This window comes from Phytophthora cinnamomi (assembly GCF_018691715.1).
Source record: "Phytophthora cinnamomi strain GKB4 chromosome Unknown Contig0, whole genome shotgun sequence".
In the NCBI taxonomy this organism is placed as follows: domain Eukaryota; phylum Oomycota; class Peronosporomycetes; order Peronosporales; family Peronosporaceae; genus Phytophthora; species Phytophthora cinnamomi.
Window position 1 is genome coordinate 4,041,859 of NW_027150933.1, and position 16,955 is coordinate 4,058,813.

Consider the following 16,955-nt stretch of genomic DNA (forward strand, 5'->3'; position numbering starts at 1 on the left):
GGCGCCCGCGGACCCGGCGGAGGGCGGCGCCGCCCAGTTCACGCGCGCGACCGACCCTTCTCTCGCCCCCTGCCACCTCGGCGAGCGCGCCCCCCGCTCCCTCCACACAGGTGAGCGCGCGGATAGCTAACATGTAGTGGGTCTAACTTGACTCACTACTTTAGCTTACACGTTGCGCAACGTGTATGAGGAAGCGTAAGTACTTAGTAATTACTTAGGTTAATTATATTTGAATACACAAATATAAGTTAACTTAGACAAGACTCCAAGTAGCTAGTTTAAGGTAAAATAGAGACCTTTCGGAGCGGATGCTGGTTGCTGGTTGCCGGAACGACGCACGAAAAAAGTGCAAAAATCAATCGGCTTACTAATCACTCCGCTACGTGACCTTTCGTTCCGGCTTCTGTGTCGGAAATGTTGGCTATTTGGCCCTCCTATCCGACAGCGTGTCGGATGCCGGAATCGGTCCAAGCCAAAGGTCGCTTACACTTCATCATGTGCTATCAAATAAGATATTGCAGTGCTCGTCATTTGTGTTTGAAGATCTCAAGTCGCAGCAACAGCCATGATGCCCACCTTGAGATCGATCGCGAGGTCCTCTCCTCCCCTGACTCCTACTCCAGTCTCCGGTGTTGAGGACACTTCGCTGTCGCCCCTAAGCTCGTCGAGCCGCACCTCTGCTGACAGCTGGGGGGCGTGTGATACTCTCGCTCAGCGAACGCAATCTCCACGCGTTGAGAACGAAGAGGAGGAAGAGCAGCCGTGTGACTTCGGCGGTGAATTTCCTGGGGACTATAACTGCGTTCGAGATGACGAAGATGATGGTGATCACAAAAACAACACCGTTAGCAACGCCAGTAACGGCAAGATCACCCCAGACGGAGCAGCAGCCCCACTTCGAAAGCGTTTTGGACCCGATCAATACTATCTACTCGCAGTTCAGGCCAACGCAGACATGCCTTTCAAAGCAAATTTTGGTGAGGTTAGAAAGAAATGGCAAGCCTTAGCTTCAAAGCTCAATGGCATTCCAACGTTTCGCATGGAGCCGATATCGGGAAAAACTGCGCAGGCACGATTTGAGACTCTCATATGCAAACACAAGGCGTTTGAAGCCGGGTCTAGTGGCAAGACAGGCACTGATGAAAAACACACACAATTTATTCAGGTTATGACAGACGTCATGAAGAAATGGAATGACCACAAAGAAAACAAGGCTAAAGCCGCTGCTAAGGCGGCAGGCGCCGAGCGCTCCAAGGTCCTCGCGGGTGACGTGGTTCGTGCTGCGGCGGTGTCGCGACTCCAGTACGGCAAACGTGCTGGTGCTAGTGACGACGGAGAAAGCGATCAATCCAGTCGTCCAAAAAAACAACAGGCTCGTGCTACTAGTGAGTGGGTCACTGCCATGCAGGAAATGAAGTCCGATCGGACCAAGGCTCTTGACGAATTTATCCGGATTCAGAAAGTCGAAGTGGCGCAACGCCAGAAAGAACTTGAATTTGAGCGCGTCGAGCGAGAAAAAGAGAGAGAGGAACGCCGTGCTGAGCGAGCGGAGAGTCAACAAGAGCGTGAAGAGCAGCAAAAATTGATTACCAGTTTACTGCAACTGATTCAATCCAAGAAACACTAGGTTTCATCAAGAATGTTCCGGTGCTGGGGCTTGCGTAAATAGTCGCTCACCGAGGGGGGGGACTGCATTGAAAGTAGCGACTAATCTGGTTGCCACCATTCAAGCAAGTTGCAGCATTTGTCAACAGCACAGCCACGCGCACCATTCGCCCAACAGGAGTCAGAAGTATTTTGTGCTTTTTATTCCAGTCGAGAAAAGCCCATTTGCGTTTGATAATTCCAAACATCCATTCAATTGACACACGATTCTTGCTCATGATCTCATTGAATCGTTTTTCATTGCTGCGCATATACGCATCTTGAAAAGGACTGCACAATAGCTCATCAACTCCATAAGCCGGGTCGCCATAGATCATAATTCCTAATGGCTGAATGACAGGATGACTCGCTAAATAGGCAAGCAGCTTGCTTTCACGGAGCATAGTTGAGTCGTGCAGGCGGCCCTCAATCGGCCCATAGAATGATATGCATAAGCCTGCAGCATAGGAGATATTGTTAGTCCTGTTCAGGAAATAAAGTCCTTATCATGTTTGCATTCGACACTTACCATCTGGAGTACAGACGCCCTGGTAGTTTAGGCAATGACGACGCTTGTGCCCGTTATAACACACCTTCTGAAGGTTTTCCCGATGTCCAACGGGAATTCTATCGAGTGCACTTTGCATCGCAATAATCCTTCTCCTTCGCTTGCCTGGACGGCAGATAAACGCCTTCGTTCCATCGACGAACATGGATACTCGGTCAACAATGCCATTAACCTTTTCTTTGACTGCGTTTACATACGATGTATGGTTGTCAGCGTACACACGATCGTTGAAAAAGAGTGTATCTTTCCACTCCTCGTCTAAGAAGCAATCTAGTCATAAGTCGCTTGTTAGCCGCAACGTCGCAATGACGAACTACTGAGATGATAGCACGTACACAGATCAGTGATTATTCTGCAGCATGAAGAGTCTGAGCGCCCGAATTGCTTGCGCACGTGAGATAGCTTCCCTGGGTATGATAGACGATAGCACAGCATCGCTAATGCCTCCACACCCAAGACACGATCTCCTGCACCGGTGATAAACACGTCTGGAATCAGCATCAGCTGAACGAGATCCTTCAGTTCAGAGCACGTGAATCGGTAGTCCTCCAGAGCGTTGGCGTCCGGGCACTTGTCAGGATTAGAGCGCATGTCAGGGATCAGGGGTCGTTCAACGGCGTTTGTGGAGGCCATCAATGCATGGATGGCCTCAGCATCCCACGACTCGTAACAGTACTGGGCTAGCATAAGGATCGCTGCCCCCTGCGCATGCCGCCGCACCGCCGCTCGTGGCATGAATGTCGTCTTCCCAAGGCTTCTTTCTAGAACTGAGCTTCGTTTGGCTATCGTGATACGTGACCTTGAAGAGGCGTCCCGGCATTTGCACGTCCCCGAAAGATAAAAGCACCTCGTCGGTTGTCGATTGCCGGATAGTGACAGTGGGCCTAGTCGTTCCGGCAACCAGCAACCAGCATCCGCTCCGAAAGGTCTCTAATGAGAACTGTATTGCTTGTAAATTGATCTTCCTCTAAAATCTGCTAAAAACTGTTTATCATCTATGAAAGGGTTGACAGCGGCTGGCTGTCAGAGCCCCGCTAATATGCATGACTCTGATTGGTAGAAAGATGCTGCTTTCTACCAATAGGATCTTTGGGTAGGTGTGGACCACTCACTGTGGTGGTCCACTTCAATGTATCCATCGGTGTGTCTTACACCAATGTGAGGAAGTATCCAAAACGTTTAACAGATAACCTATCTGTTAAATTCACAAGTGGCTTGCAGCCACTTGTACGTGTAACCCCGTTGCACCATCCCCCCCTTAAGGTTAGACGCGCGGGGTCCCCGCACGTCAATCTTTTGGAATTGACCATTCGTCAATTCTCCGCGTTTGGAGAAGAAATCCGCGCTCATTCAACGATGAGCGCGCCTCAGAAGAAGTCCGCAAAGTCGATGGGGAGTCATCTCTCCATCGACGACTACTTCGAACGCCAGAAGGCGAAGTACGGTGACGTCGTCGACTTCGACGACGACGATGAAGACATGGAGGGCGAGGAGGACTCGCCCTCAAAGCGTAAAGACTCAGTGTCGAGCGAATCGCTCGACCCTCACGCCAAGAACGTTCGCCCGCGTGAAGGGGACGAATCGGACGCTTCGAGTTCGAAGCGTTCGCGTACTGAGAGCAATACCCCACTCGCTTCCACTGGGGCTCTCAGTACTCCGCGCGCTGCTGCTGCAGCGCGTGATGTCAAACCTCAAGGCTCTCCGCGCGCTGCAGGTGCAGCGCGTGATCCACGGATGCCGTCCGCGTCCGAGATCGCGGACCGGTATGGGAACTCGGTACCTCCGAATGAGGTGCCGCTGTACGTATGCAGCGCCATCAAAGATGACGCTGTGGCTGCCGAGCTGCACTTTGATGCGGAGACGCATCAAAGGCGCGATTACTACATCGGACTCTTTCATGAGCTCCGATGGTTTCAAAGCAAGAAGACCTCTTCTCGCAGCAAAGTGCCCGAATGGCAGGCACTTTGTCAAAGTTGGAACGCTTTTGTTGAAAACTTCAAAGAGAGGCCGAGTGCTTACCGTGATCGGATTAAGCAAGCGCGTGATCGCTTCGAGACGTACTCGAAGCGTGGAAAGCTGGAGCAACTTCATGTTGCAGCTGAGGAGGCAAATGTGCCGTGCGCTGTGCCCGAGGGCTTTCAGTGCACGAAGTGCTTCCCAGGCGCGGTCCGCTCAAGCGGACCGCGACTGGAACGGGCACACGTCATTCTGTGTGCCCGAAAGTCTCAAAGGGCTCCGTGCCAAGTTCTTAGCACGTGAGGGTACGTGCTCCGAAATCCGAAACTGCATGTCTAGGCAGGTTTTGTGTAGCTAACAAAACTAATGAACCAACTGTAAATTCATTTGTGTTGCCTCTGTCCGCATTGTCTGCGTTCAGCTTCTGTTGATCAACAGAAGCTGCTATAGTGTCTTGGACAAACCGAATCACGGCTTGTCTTTTGGTGATGAAACTGATTGCATCCGAGCTGAAGTCATTCAGCTCGCTCTCCGCTAGAGGCCCGGCCTCTGCGTGGTTCTTTGCGGTGTCTGCGCCCTGCGCAGACCCGTGGTCGTTGGCCATGTTGTTGGGGGAGTCTGCGCCCTGCGCAGACTCATGTGGTTTGTCCATTGTTGCAGCTGACACTGTGCAAGTGTCAGCGGTTTTCTGCGGCTGCTGTATTGCAGTCGTAGATCCTCCCCCACTTAAAGTGGGAGCCATCACTCCGAGTAAACTCGGTAGACGTGGATGCCGCATGGCATTCACGTAGAACGGTGTATGCCCGGTCGAGGCATGCGCTGAGTTGTTGATGGCAAACTCTGCCATCGATAAGCACTCGCTCCAGTATTGGAACGAGTGAGCGTAGCTCTTCAACATATCGACGAGCACGCGATTCACGCGCTCGATTTGACCGTCCGTCTGCGGATGATCCGCAGTCGACATGGAAAGCTGGCTCCCAAGAAGTGTAAACACTTCTTGCCACAGGTGCGCTGTGAAGCGCGGGTCTCTGTCCGACACGATGTCGGACGGCATGCCATGGTGTTTGAACACCATGTCGACGAGCAGACGGGCCGTCTGCTTCGCGGTCACCTCTGCTGGCACTGCAGCAAGATGTACCATCTTGCTGAAACGGTCTACAAAGATCACAACACCGGTGTTCCCTCCGCTATCCGGGGGAAGACCAAAGATGAAGTCCAAAGACATGGACTTCCAACACTCCGACGGAGTCGGTAGTGATTGCAGTGGAGCCTGCGCGAATGGCGCAGGCTTCACGCGTTGGCATACCTCGCAAGCACGGATGTACTTGCGCACCCACTTATACTGGTGGTGCCAGTAGAAGTCGCGCGTGAGAAGGACGTAAGTCTTTTCACGTCCGAGATGTCCCGCAGTCGGGGCATCGTGATACTCGTACATGATCCTGAGTCGCAGGTCATGGTCATTCGGCACGACAACGCGGTCCGCGTTGTCGTCGACTGCATTGTAAAGCAGTAGTCCGTCGTGCACACGAAAGCGGTGTGCACGCGCTCGAAGGTGCTTGGGCAGCTTCTGACGGGACTTGTCAGAAGGCGCTGTGCCATAGGCCAGCAAGAGCTTCGCGTCTGCGTCGTGCGCGTACGCGGCCTTCACATCATCCAACAGAGATGATGTGGGTTTGCTCGATCGCATGGCGTCAATGGCATTGACGTCAACAGCTTCCGCATAGTCCGGCCGACGTGATAACGCGTCGGCCACCACGTTCAATCTTCCGGGTTTGTATTCGACCCGGAAGTTATACTCCGCAAAGAATGAGAGCCATCTCGCCATTCTTTGTGAAATGTGGCGACTTCACTGCGGTACGCAGTGAAGCATGGTCGGTGTAGACCACAAATGGTCTACTCCCAAGCAAATACACTCGGAACTTTGCGAGTGCATACTTCATGGCAAGGAGTTCCTTGTCATGCACCGGATAGTTGCGCTCAGCTGGCTTCAGCTGACGCGATTGGTAGTAGACGACACGGTCACGGCCCTCGTGATCGTGCTGCATCAACGCGCATCCGGTCGCGAAATCGGATGCGTCACACACTACGTGAAATGGGCGATCTTGGTCAGCCACTACCAAGATCGGCGCCTCAGTCAAGCCCCGCTTGACTGCATCGAATGCCTTTTGGCAATCGGGTGTCCAATTCCACACAGCTTCTTTCTTAAGAAGCTGTGACAGCGGGCGAATCTTGCCCGCATAGTCTTCCACGTACTTGCACAAGTACGTGGCCAAGCCAAGCCAAGGAACTGCCTCAGTTCCTTGACACTTGAAGGCGTTGGCCATTCATTGATCACTCTGACCTTTTCCGGGTCAGGGCGAACACCATTCTTCCCTACGAGACACCCGAGGACGGGTATCTCGCTCGCCCCGAAGATACACTTCTTCAGGTTCGCGTAGAGCTTATGCTTTCGCATAAGCTCAAGTAGCTTCCGGAGATGCACCCTGTGCATCTCTACGTCGGTCTTTCCGTCCACAGCCCGGCTGTGGATGAATACATCATCGAAGTAGCTCGGTGCGAAGTCGCGCACCGAGCGCAACAAGTGCGTCACGCACCTGTTGAAAGTCGCAGGGGCATTCTTAAGCCCCTGTGGCATTACTAGCCATTCCCAGAGCATGCCGCTTGGCGTGCTCACTGCCGTGAGAGGGATATCGCTCTCACGCATTAGGATTTGGTAGAATCCATCTCGCAAGTCGAGAGCACTGTAAACGGTGCTCCCGGCCATCGAATCGATGATGACATCTTTTCGCGGTATCGGCGTCTGCGCCGGTACCGTCGCATCGTTCAGCTTGTTGTAGGCATGAACGATGCGCCATCCGCCCTGTGGCTTTTGACACAGAACGTCGGAGCACTGTGCGGGGACTTTGATTCCCGCACTTGTCCTGCTTTGCGACGACTTTCAAAGAAGTCGTCGATTGCTTTTACCTGCTCTCGCGGCAGTGGCCACTGCCGCGTGACACAGTACTTCGTGCCCGGCACGAGATCAATCTCGTGCTGAATGCCCTTATCCTGCGGGAGCTCCGCAGGAATTTCTTCCGGGAGTACATCTTTGTACTCCCTCAAAGTACATCTTTGTACTCTCTCAATAATTCGTAATAGGGACTCGACTTCAGCGAGTCCCAACCTTGTTCCTCGAAGCGCTCTCGCTTCGTCTTCGCACTGAGAGTGTCTTCACTCTCAGTGGTACTTCCCATGAAGAGCTGCCCCAGCTCTTCGCTCTCGCTCGCCGTTCTTTCGCTGTCCGAAAGAACGCAGACTTGCTCGATGCGTCCATCGTGCAAGTCGCGTGTGAAGCGCTTCCAGCCATGAGCTGGAAGCGAAGTCAACTCCGACGCTTTCGTCGGAGGACTAGCGAGTTCCATGTCACGATACTGGAATCCAGTATCGGTGCGCGTCAAGACGCTTAGCGTCTCGACATCCGGCGTCACCGCCGCAGTCTGCCCAGCAGACGGTTCTCGTGGCGTCTCGGTCCCGGACCGAGACTTACGTAGCGTTCTCCGCATGCACCGTCTTCTTGTTGTGTGGATCCCGGCTCCGCACAGTTGTTCTTCTGGTCCAGGCCCGGCCGTGGACAGTTGTTCGCCGGCGGACCCTGTCCGCGGGCGCGCGGTATCAAGCCCGGCTTGATCGCATGGCGCTTCGTCGTGCAGCCCGGCTGCACGACAGCATGCAAATTGCGTCAGTGCGGTACGTTTGCAACCGTCCGCACTGTTTGCAGCGTCAACTCCCGGAGTTGACACGCCTTCGTCATCTCGACGCCATTCATTGGCGGAGCCCCTCATGACCGAGGGTGCGTCGGCTCCCGGAGCCGACGCGTCGTCGTCGACCTGACCGCTTCGGGTCAGGGACTGTCCCTTGCACGCTTGAACGTGGGTGTTGGTTCCCGGAACCAACACATCTTTTTCTTCCGACGTCGGCAGCATTGCCGACGTGGGTCTCACTTGTGCGCGCCCTCGCGCACTTCTTGGGCACTCCGGGACAGCAGCATAAAGCGCTGTCTCGACTGGTGAGCCGCGGTAACAGGGCCATCGCTCTCTGTTCCGCTGTCGCGTCCGAAGCGCACGAGCGTGCGCTTCTTCCAGTCTATCACCGGATCATGCCGTGCAAGCCACGGCATGCCCATTACTACGTCGAACTTATCGTCCAGATCCAGGACGATAAAGTGTTCGACAAACACTCGTTGTTTGTACGAGAAGCGCACGTTCACGACGCGCTTCTCGGTTTTTACGATGGCACCTGTTGCCAATCGTACCTCCAGAAGACTTCGAGGTGTATCTACCTCCTCGAAGTCAAGTCTCGACAGGCTTCGTAGTCGAACAAAGTTGTTCGACGCGCCTGAATCTACCAAAGCTCGAAGAGAGTCACTCGCTCTCTTCGAGTAAACCTTCAAGATGACTAGGTTCGGCCTGTCGTCTTGTTTCTTGCAGCGAGAGCTAGTCTCACTGGGGGCTGCAGTCCTCAGTGTCGCGTGCCCGATGTCGGCACGCGCGACTGCATTACCAGTAGGGCGCCCCGCGCCTACCGGATGTTCGCGTTTTTTGTTGGTCCGCGGCGATGCCTAACATCGCCACGACGGCCACCTCCAGGGGGCATGGGAGCTGTGCACTCCCGTGCAAAGCGACCGATCCTTCCGCAACGGAAGCATCGCACGTTACCTCCCTGCTGCTGGTAACCAGCAGTTGTTGCATTCGAGAGGTCCATTGGTTCTGGACCTCCCGGCATCGCTACCGGGCGCGGTTGCGGCCTCGGCACGTTCACATGCAGTTTAGCCTGCCGCAGGCTAAACTCTTCTTGCCTGGCAAGAGTAATCGCAGCTTCGAGAGTACTCGGGTACTCTCGGAAGAAATAGGTCTTCACGGGCCATCTCTAAGTCCCTTCATGAACGTGACGACCTTGGTCGCCTCGTCAATTGGATTAGTCACGATATTTGAGAGCAAGTATCGCGCACGCTGCGCATAGGCGTGGACGTCATACTTACCCTGCTGTAGGTCGAGGAACTCCGCCCTTGACCGGAACACGTTTTGCGGGGGCTCAAACGCTTGTCTGAGCTCCTCTTTGAATACTTCGTACGTGCTGAAGCACGTAGGATCGGAGAGTCGGCGTCCATACGCCCAACTCCTCGCGCGTCCGCCAAGGCAGGACATGGCGAACGCGACCTTCGACAGCGGGTCGACGATGCGTCGAGCCGCTATGGCTGTGTCGAGTTCGACAAGCCATCGGAGGAGAGGCTCGCCCTCTCTTCCCACGTAATTGCTTACGCTCAATTTCAATGGTTGAGCACGCGGTGTCGTCCCTGACGACGCCGTCACTGAGGAAGCAGCGTCACGCTGCTCCTTCATGATGAACCCCAGAGCAACACCATGTTGCTCCGTCGGCGATAGCGTACGCAGCATTGTAGCTATCGCTGCTTCTCCAATGACTGTTGACAGTCGTTGGAGGGCCTCCCACTCTGGGTCAGACAGGTGGGGGCAGTCAGCGCGTGCAACATGCGTTGCAGGCGTGTTGGAGCTCTCCATGGGCACCTCCGTGCTCATGTGGTTCTCGGCTCCGCGTTCGTACACCGCGTACGAACGTCAAGCAGTCGGTCGTTGGACGGACTACAAAGTGCTACCAGGTGTAGTGGGTCTAACTTGACTCACTACTTTAGCTTACACGTTGCGCAACGTGTATGAGGAAGCGTAAGTACTTAGTAATTACTTAGGTTAATTATATTTAAATACACAAATATAATTTAAATCAGATAAGACTCCAAGTGACTTAGATTAGGTAAAATGAGAACTGTATTGTTTGTAAATTGGTCTTCCTTCTAAAACTGTTTACCATCTATGAAAGGGGTGGACAGCGGCTGGCTGTCAGAGCCCCGCCAATATGCACGTTTCTAATTGGTAGAAAGATGCTGCTTTCTCCCAATAGGATCTTTGGGTAGGTGTGGTCCACTTCAATGTATCCATTGGTGTGTCTTACACCAAGGTGAGGAAGTATCTAAAACTTTTAACAGATATCTTATCTGTTAAATTACAAGTGGCTTGCAGCCACTTGTACGTGTAACCCCGTTACATAACAAGAAGCGCCCCACCGCGGACGCGCTCGCGGACATCCGCCGGCACAAGAAGAGGCTGGCGGGGGGCTTTCCCACCGGCCTCGGCGACAGCAGCCACGGCCCCGACAGCGGCGACTCAGCGACGGCAACGACGGCCTCGACAGCGGCGACGCCGACAACGGCCTCAACAGCGACGACGGCGAACACAGACACGCCGGCGACGGCCATGCTCCCTTCAGCAGCATCATCGTCGGGCCTATCCGGTACTGGCGCGGGCACCGGACCGCCTGCATCGAAGAGGCCGGCGAAGCGCGCTAAGGCGAAGGCGGAGTACACTCTCAAGCAACCAACCAAGAAGAAGCCCGCGCCAACCGCCGCACAACGCGCCCAGCTCGCCCATACACCGGCGCCTCGCACGCCGACCACCCCGCCAGCACTGCTTGCGGGCGCGGCCTCTACTCCCGGTTCCCCGTCCCGCACGGGCAGCGCGCCAGCCCCGGCCCCGGAGATCCTCTCCGTCGACTGGGACAGCGACTCGGACAGCCACTCGGACATGGACAACTACTCCTCGCCTGCGGGTCCGCGCCCCCGAGCCGAGATATCACTATCTGGGGACCTGGCGATCATAGCAACGCCGCGCCATGGGGGAACCACTGCCGCGGCATCCCGGGCTCCTCCGGTCGTGCACGCTGCCCACGGCGGCGCTCTACCAGCGCATCTCGCCGGGCCGGGCCGCGCACCATTCGACTCGCAGACTTTCTCAGCCGGTTCCACACCGACCCGCAAGCCTCGCCGGCCCCAGCCCCTGCTCCACGCTCTTCTGGTGGTGGCACATCCTGCACACACCAGTGCTGAATGGGGTCCCGCTGGAATAACACTGCTCACTCCCGGAGCCTGATATCACCATCGTCACATATGCATCCGATGTCGGCGTTTGGGCCCTCATCCCGTCGTCCAAACTGGCTTTCACGTACTCATTCTCGTTCGGGGAGCTGGCCCTCATCCAGGAATCCAAGCGCGGGACCAACAACGATTTCGACATCAACTATCGCGAGCTGTTAGCATGCGCGTTCGCAGTCCAGACATGGGGACCAGCATGACAACGGTCACACTTCAAGGCAAGTCCCTTACATGTCCATTCCGGATCGACAACACGTCCGCCGTGATGTGGCAGTTGCGAATGGCTTCACGGAACCCTCACGCGCAGCTAGTGACCCGCCTCCTCAGCCTCTGGGAGCACCAGTTCAGCCTACGGCTGTCGGCCTCCCACATACCCGGCGTCGAGAACACGGCCGCCGACATCGGCTCACGACGTTGGCAGGCCGATTCGTATTCTCGCTTGTTCGATGAACTAACCAATGGCTGGCTTCAGGCTCAACCCCCGGGATTACAGCTCTCGAGAACGCCTGGCGCGATATCTGCGCGAGCACTCCATTGCAGACTCATTCCACAATGCCTACGCGAGAGCCTTCGCCCATGGACACAGTGGATCTCGCTCGAGGTGTGTCATGGCGCACCGACCTCCTCCTGACGACAGGATCTGGCATATCTCTGCATTCATCGTCGACTGCGCCAGCGGCGCATCTAGCCCAGGCCAACCTGTCCGAGGCTCCACGACCAAGACATACCTGTGTGGCATCTGGTATTTCAGCACCGCCGCGGGTCAAGATTTCCCCAGCGACCATCCACAGATCCGCATGATTCTGCGCGGCAGCGGGCGGCTCAACACGCCCCACTGCCAGAGGGCTCCTGTCTCCATCGAGATCCTGGAGTCATGCTTTGCGTCCCTCGACCTTCTCAACCCGCAGACCAAGCGCTATGGGGGGGGGGTTCTGTGCCAGGCGTTCGTTTTCCTGCTCCGCCGCCCAGAGATCGTCGCCACCTCTGGCGCTCGATTCCAGTGGTTCGCACTCAAGGACCAGGAGGTTGCCGTCACCGATGCCAATGGCGCCGCAACCGAAGGCCGTGACCGTGCGCATATGCCTCAGCGGTCGAAAACGAACCAGGGCGGGGCCCCGACCGCGAGGATGATGACGCGCTCGGACCACAGCCACCTGTGTCCAGTCCTTGGCACGCTACTTCTCAAGCAATCCCGGCGGGGTCTACTACCGGATATCCCAGTCGCGTTCACCAACGCGAGCGGGCACCCATGCTGCGTATCAGCGACCCGCGTGTCAAGCGCGATCCGCGACGCCGCGCGCGCCATCGGTGAGGACCCGACGAGATTCGGCACTCCCTCCCTCAGGGCCGGTGGCGCCACCAACATGTATCGCGCCGGTATCGACACGCTGACGACCCCGTTTCACGGCCGATGGACCTCAGACGCGGTCAAGCTCTACACAAGACTATGTAGCGAGTTGGTCTCCGCAATCTCGACCAAGGTCGTCAGCGGGGCCAAGGGCTCAACCGTGCTGCAGTAGGATTTAGCTACCACACTCACGGGGGGCGCAGTCCGTCCTCTGGCCGGCCTGTAGCGTGGTAGCAACACATCCTAACTGTAACACGGTAACTTGGCCCCAACCTCGCGAGGCGGTGTTAAGTGAAGAAAACTGTACCAGGGTCAGCAGCAGCCCTTTGCAGCACTGGCGTTCCCAACCAAGTCACAGACGACCTAGTTATACGTTGTTTCCGGAAAAGAAGCCATATGTAAGCCGTTGCGATGGCGCCGCACCAACAAAGACTGTAACGGGGTTACACGCACAAGTGGCTACAAGCCACTTGTAATTTTTAACAGATAAGATATCTGTTAAAAGTTTTAGATACTTCCTCACCTTGGTGTAAGACACACCAATGGATACATTGAAGTGGGCCACACCTACCCAAAGATCCTATTGGTAGAAAGCAGCATCTTTCTACCAATTAGAAACGTGCATATTGGCGGGGCTCTGACAGCCAGCCGCTGTCCACCCCTTTCATAGATGGTAAACAGTTTTAGAAGGAAGACCAATTTACAAACAATACAGTTCTCATTTTACCTAATCTAAGTCACTTGGAGTCTTATCTGATTTAAATTATATTTGTGTATTTAAATATAATTAACCTAAGTAATTACTAAGTACTTACGCTTCCTCATACACGTTGCGCAACGTGTAAGCTAAAGTAGTGAGTCAAGTTAGACCCACTACACCTGGTAGCACTTTGTAGTCCGTCCAACGACCGACTGCTTGAAGTTCGTACGAGGTGTACGAACGCGGAGCCGAGAACCCCATGAGCACGGAGGTGCCCATGGAGAGCTCCAATACGCCTGCAACGCATGTTGCACGCGCTGACTGCCCCCACCTGTCTGGCCCAGAGTGGGAAGCCCTTCAACGACTGTCAACAGTCATTGGAGAAGCGGCGATAGCTACGATGCTGCGTACGCTATCGCCGACGGAGCAACATGGTGTTGCTCTGGGGTTCATCATGAAGGAGCAGCGTGACGCTGCTTCCTCAGTGACGGCGTCGTCAGGGACGACACCGCGAGCTCAATCATTGAAATTGAGCGTAAGCAATTACGTGGGAAGAGAGGGCGCGCCTCTCCTCCGGTGGCTTGTCGAGATCGACACAGCCATAGCAGCTCGACGCATCGTCGACCCGCTGTCGAAAGTCGCGTTCGCCATATCCTGCCTTGGCGGACGCGCAAGGAGTTGGGCGTATGGACGCCGACTCTCCGATCCTACGTGCTTCAGCACGTACGAAGTATTCAAAGAGGAGCTCAGACAAGCGTTTGAGCCCCCGCAAAACGTGTTCCGGTCAAGGGCGGAGTTCCTCGACCTACAGCAGGGTAAGTATGACGTCCACGCCTATGCGCAGCGTGCGCGATACTTGCTCTCAAATATCGTGACTAATCCAATTGACGAGGCGACCAAGGTCGTCACGTTCATGAAGGGACTTAGAGATGGCCCGTGAAGACCTATTTCTTCCGAGAGTACCCGAGTACTCTCGAAGCTGCGATTACTCTTGCCAGGCAAGAAGAGTTTAGCCTGCGGCAGGCTAAACTGCATGCAAATGTGCCGAGGCCGCTACCACGCCCGGTAGTGAGGACGGGAGGTCCGGCACCAATGGACCTCTCGAACACAACGGCTGCTGGCTACCAGCAGCAAGGGCGCAATGTGCGATGCTTCCGTTACGGAAAGATCGGTCACTTCGCACGGGAGTGCACAGCTCCCATGCCCCCTGGAAGTGGCCGTCGTGGCGATGTTAGGCATCGCCGCGGACCACAAAACACGCGAACACCCAGTAGGCGCGGGGCACCCTACTGGTAATGTAGTCACGCGTGCCGACATCGGGCACGCGACACTGAGGACTGCAGCCCCCAGTGAGACTAGCTCTCGCTGCAAGAAACAAGACGACAGGCCGAACCTAGTCATCTTGAAGGTTTACTCGAAGAGAGCGAGTGACTCTCTTCGAGCTTTGGTAGATTCAGGCGCGTCGAACAACTTTGTTCGACTACGAAGCCTGTCGAGACTTGACTTCGAGGAGGTAGATACACCTCGAAGTCTTCTGGAGGTACGATTGGCAACAGGTGCCATCGTAAAAACCGAGAAGCGCGTCGTGAACGTGCGCTTCTCGTACAAACAACGAGTGTTTGTCGAACACTTTATCGTCCTGGATCTGGACGATAAGTTCGACGTAGTAATGGGCATGCCGTGGCTTGCACGGCATGATCCGGTGATAGACTGGAAGAAGCGCACGCTCGTGCGCTTCGGACGCGACAGCGGAACAGAGAGCGATGGCCCTGTTACCGCGGCTCACCAGTCGAGACAGCGCTTTATGCTGCTGTCCCGGAGTGCCCAAGAAGTGCGCGAGGGCGCGCACAAAGTGAGACCCACGTCGGCAATGCTGCCGACGTCGGAAGAAAAAGATGTGTTGGTTCCGGGAACCAACACCCACGTTCAAGCGTGCAAAGGGACAGTCCCTGACCCGAAGCGGTCAGGTCGACGACGACGCGTCGGCTCCGGGAGCCGACGCACCCTCGGTCATGAGGGGCTCCGCCAATGAATGGCGTCGAGATGACGAAGGCGTGTCAACTCCGGGAGTTGACGCTGCAAACAGTGCGGACGGTTGCAAACGTACCGCACTGACGCAATTTGCATGCTGTCGTGCAGCCGGGCTGCACGACGAAGCGCCATGCGATCAAGCCGGGCTTGATACCGCGCGCCCGCGGACAGGGTCCGCCGGCGAACAACTGTCCACGGCCGGGCCTGGACCAGAAGAACAACTGTGCGGAGCCGGGATCCACACAACAAGAAGACGGTGCATGCGGAGAACGCTACGTAAGTCTCGGTCCGGGACCGAGACGCCACGAGAACCGTCTGCTGGGCAGACTGCGGCGGTGACGCCGGATGTCGAGACGCTAAGCGTCTTGACGCGCACCGATACTGGATTCCAGTATCGTGACATGGAACTCGCTAGTCCTCCGACGAAAGCGTCGGAGTTGACTTCGCTTCCAGCTCATGGCTGGAAGCGCTTCACACGCGACTTGCACGATGGACGCATCGAGCAAGTCTGCGTTCTTTCGGACAGCGAAAGAACGGCGAGCGAGAGCGAAGAGCTGGGGCAGCTCTTCATGGGAAGTACCACTGAGAGTGAAGACACTCTCAGTGCGAAGACGAAGCGAGAGCGCTTCGAGGAACAAGGTTGGGACTCGCTGAAGTCGAGTCCCTATTACGAATTATTGAGAGAGTACAAAGATGTACTTTGAGGGAGTACAAAGATGTACTCCCGGAAGAAATTGCGGAGCTCCCGCAGGATAAGGGCATTCAGCACGAGATTGATCTCGTGCCGGGCACGAAGTACTGTGTCACGCGGCAGTGGCCACTGCCGCGAGAGCAGGTAAAAGCAATCGACGACTTCTTTGAAAGTCGTCGCAAAGCAGGACAAGTGCGGGAATCAAAGTCCCCGCACAGTGCTCCGACGTTCTGTGTCAAAAGCCACAGGGCGGATGGCGCATCGTTCATGCCTACAACAAGCTGAACGATGCGACGGTACCGGCGCAGACGCCGATACCGCGAAAAGATGTCATCATCGATTCGATGGCCGGGAGCACCGTTTACAGTGCTCTCGACTTGCGAGATGGATTCTACCAAATCCTAATGCGTGAGAGCGATATCCCTCTCACGGCAGTGAGCACGCCAAGCGGCATGCTCTGGGAATGGCTAGTAATGCCACAGGGGCTTAAGAATGCCCCTGCGACTTTCAACAGGTGCGTGACGCACTTGTTGCGCTCGGTGCGCGACTTCGCACCGAGCTACTTCGATGATGTATTCATCCACAGCCGGGCTGTGGACGGAAAGACGACGTAGAGATGCACAGGGTGCATCTCCGGAGGCTACTTGAGCTTATGCGAAAGCATAAGCTCTACGCGAACCTGAAGAAGTGTATCTTCGGGGCGAGCGAGATACCCGTCCTCGGGTGTCTCGTAGGGAAGAATGGTGTTCGCCCTGACCCGGAAAAGGTCAGAGTGATCAATGAATGGCCAACGCCTTCAAGTGTCAAGGAACTGAGGCAGTTCCTTGGCCACGTACTTGTGCAAGTACGTGGAAGACTATGCGGGCAAGATTCGCTGTCACAGCTTCTTAAGAAAGAAGCTGTGTGGAATTGGACACCCGATTGCCAAAAGGCATTCGATGCAGTCAAGCGGGGCTTGACTGAGGCGCCGATCTTGGTAGTGGCTGACCAAGATCGCCCATTTCACGTAGTGTGTGACGCATCCGATTTCGCGATCGG

At 55.6% G+C, this 16,955-nt stretch overlaps 3 protein-coding genes across 3 annotated transcripts; 2 read left to right on the top strand and 1 right to left on the bottom strand.

The window, feature by feature from the left end:
* Positions 1-565: 565 nt before the first annotated feature.
* IUM83_02250 (Neutral ceramidase) lies at positions 566-1,627 on the top strand (the record flags this gene model as incomplete). Its single annotated transcript, XM_067926153.1, has 1 exon — positions 566-1,627. One exon carries the CDS (start codon positions 566-568, stop codon positions 1,625-1,627), a length of 1,062 nt encoding a protein of 353 aa, XP_067801078.1.
* A 443-nt stretch (positions 1,628-2,070) lies between these two features.
* IUM83_02251 (uncharacterized protein) lies at positions 2,071-2,947 on the bottom strand (the record flags this gene model as incomplete). The annotated part of the gene is made up of 5 exons (XM_067926154.1): positions 2,071-2,101; positions 2,238-2,336; positions 2,410-2,482; positions 2,548-2,619; positions 2,686-2,947. 5 exons carry the CDS (start codon positions 2,945-2,947, stop codon positions 2,071-2,073), a joined length of 537 nt encoding a protein of 178 aa, XP_067800634.1.
* An 8,997-nt stretch (positions 2,948-11,944) lies between these two features.
* IUM83_02252 (uncharacterized protein) lies at positions 11,945-12,667 on the top strand (the record flags this gene model as incomplete). The annotated part of the gene is made up of 1 exon (XM_067926155.1): positions 11,945-12,667. The coding sequence occupies one exon, from the start codon at positions 11,945-11,947 to the stop codon at positions 12,665-12,667; it is 723 nt and encodes a 240-aa protein (XP_067801079.1).
* Positions 12,668-16,955: the final 4,288 nt, after the last annotated feature.